Source organism: Meleagris gallopavo, assembly GCF_000146605.3.
Source record: "Meleagris gallopavo isolate NT-WF06-2002-E0010 breed Aviagen turkey brand Nicholas breeding stock chromosome 25 unlocalized genomic scaffold, Turkey_5.1 Chr25_random_7180001841759, whole genome shotgun sequence".
NCBI classification, from domain to species: Eukaryota; Metazoa; Chordata; class Aves; order Galliformes; family Phasianidae; genus Meleagris; species Meleagris gallopavo.
In genome coordinates this window covers 1-838 of record NW_011100241.1, presented here as the reverse complement: position 1 = coordinate 838, position 838 = coordinate 1, and the positions used below count along the sequence as shown (strand labels likewise).

At 65.0% G+C, this 838-nt stretch overlaps 1 protein-coding gene across 1 annotated transcript; it reads right to left on the bottom strand.

Annotated features, from left to right (window-relative positions):
- Positions 1 to 5: 5 nt before the first annotated feature.
- Positions 6 to 833, bottom strand: LOC104915553 (collagen alpha-1(XVI) chain-like; the record flags this gene model as incomplete). The annotated part of the gene is made up of 6 exons (XM_010726467.2): positions 6 to 83; positions 163 to 252; positions 361 to 411; positions 526 to 579; positions 664 to 717; positions 822 to 833. Coding segments are annotated over 6 exons (339 nt in total), but the record flags the coding sequence as incomplete, so codon positions are not given.
- Between the last annotated feature and the right edge of the window lie 5 nt (positions 834 to 838).

Sequence of the window (838 nt, the reverse complement as noted above, 5' to 3'; positions counted from 1 at the left end):
GTGGGGCTGTCCCAGGGGCACCCCAGCATCCACTGCCCCTCCTGTACCTCTTTACCAACGGGTCCATCCGGTCCCTGCTCCCCCTGTGGGATGAAAGCGAGGTGATATGAGGTGTGCTTGGCACGGTGCTCGCAGTCCCCTGTGCCCATCCACTGCTCTCACCGGTGGCCCTGGGTGTCCCGGTGGCCCTGGTTGTCCTGGCATTCCCGGCAGACCTCGGTCCCCCGCTGAGCCACGCTCACCCTTCATCCCCTGCGGTGTGGATGCAGTGTGAGATGGGGATGGCCACCACTCTTTGTCCCCATTCCTGTCCCCATTCTGTCACTTGGGGGACCATAGGGCAGCCCCACAGGTACTCACCACTCCAGCCAGGCCAGCAGGACCAGGCTGCCCTGGGCTGCCAGGGGGGCCCTGGGGGCAGAGAGAGGGGTTTCAGCAGGAGGCAGAGCCCCTTGGTTTGGGGACACAGCCCCATAGCACTCTCTACACCGCCCCAGTGCACATCAAGGGAACAGAGCCACTTACAATGAGTCCCGGGGGTCCCTGCCGGCCTTGGGGTCCCATGGGGCCAGGGTCACCCTGCAGGAGGCAGTAGGATGAAGGGAGGGGTGCAGGTCCCATCACTCAGCACAGGGCTCCTTTGTCCCCTCCCCACTCTCTCACCTCCGCCCCGGGACGACCCGTGCTCCCAGGAGGACCAGGTTTGCCGCAGTCACCCTGCAAGGACAAAGGGATGGGGTGGGCAACACAGTGCATGGAGACCCTCACCACTGCAGGATGACCACTGCGTTGGGGACAATGAGGGACCCCCAGCCACCGACCTTTGGTCCCGGGAGCC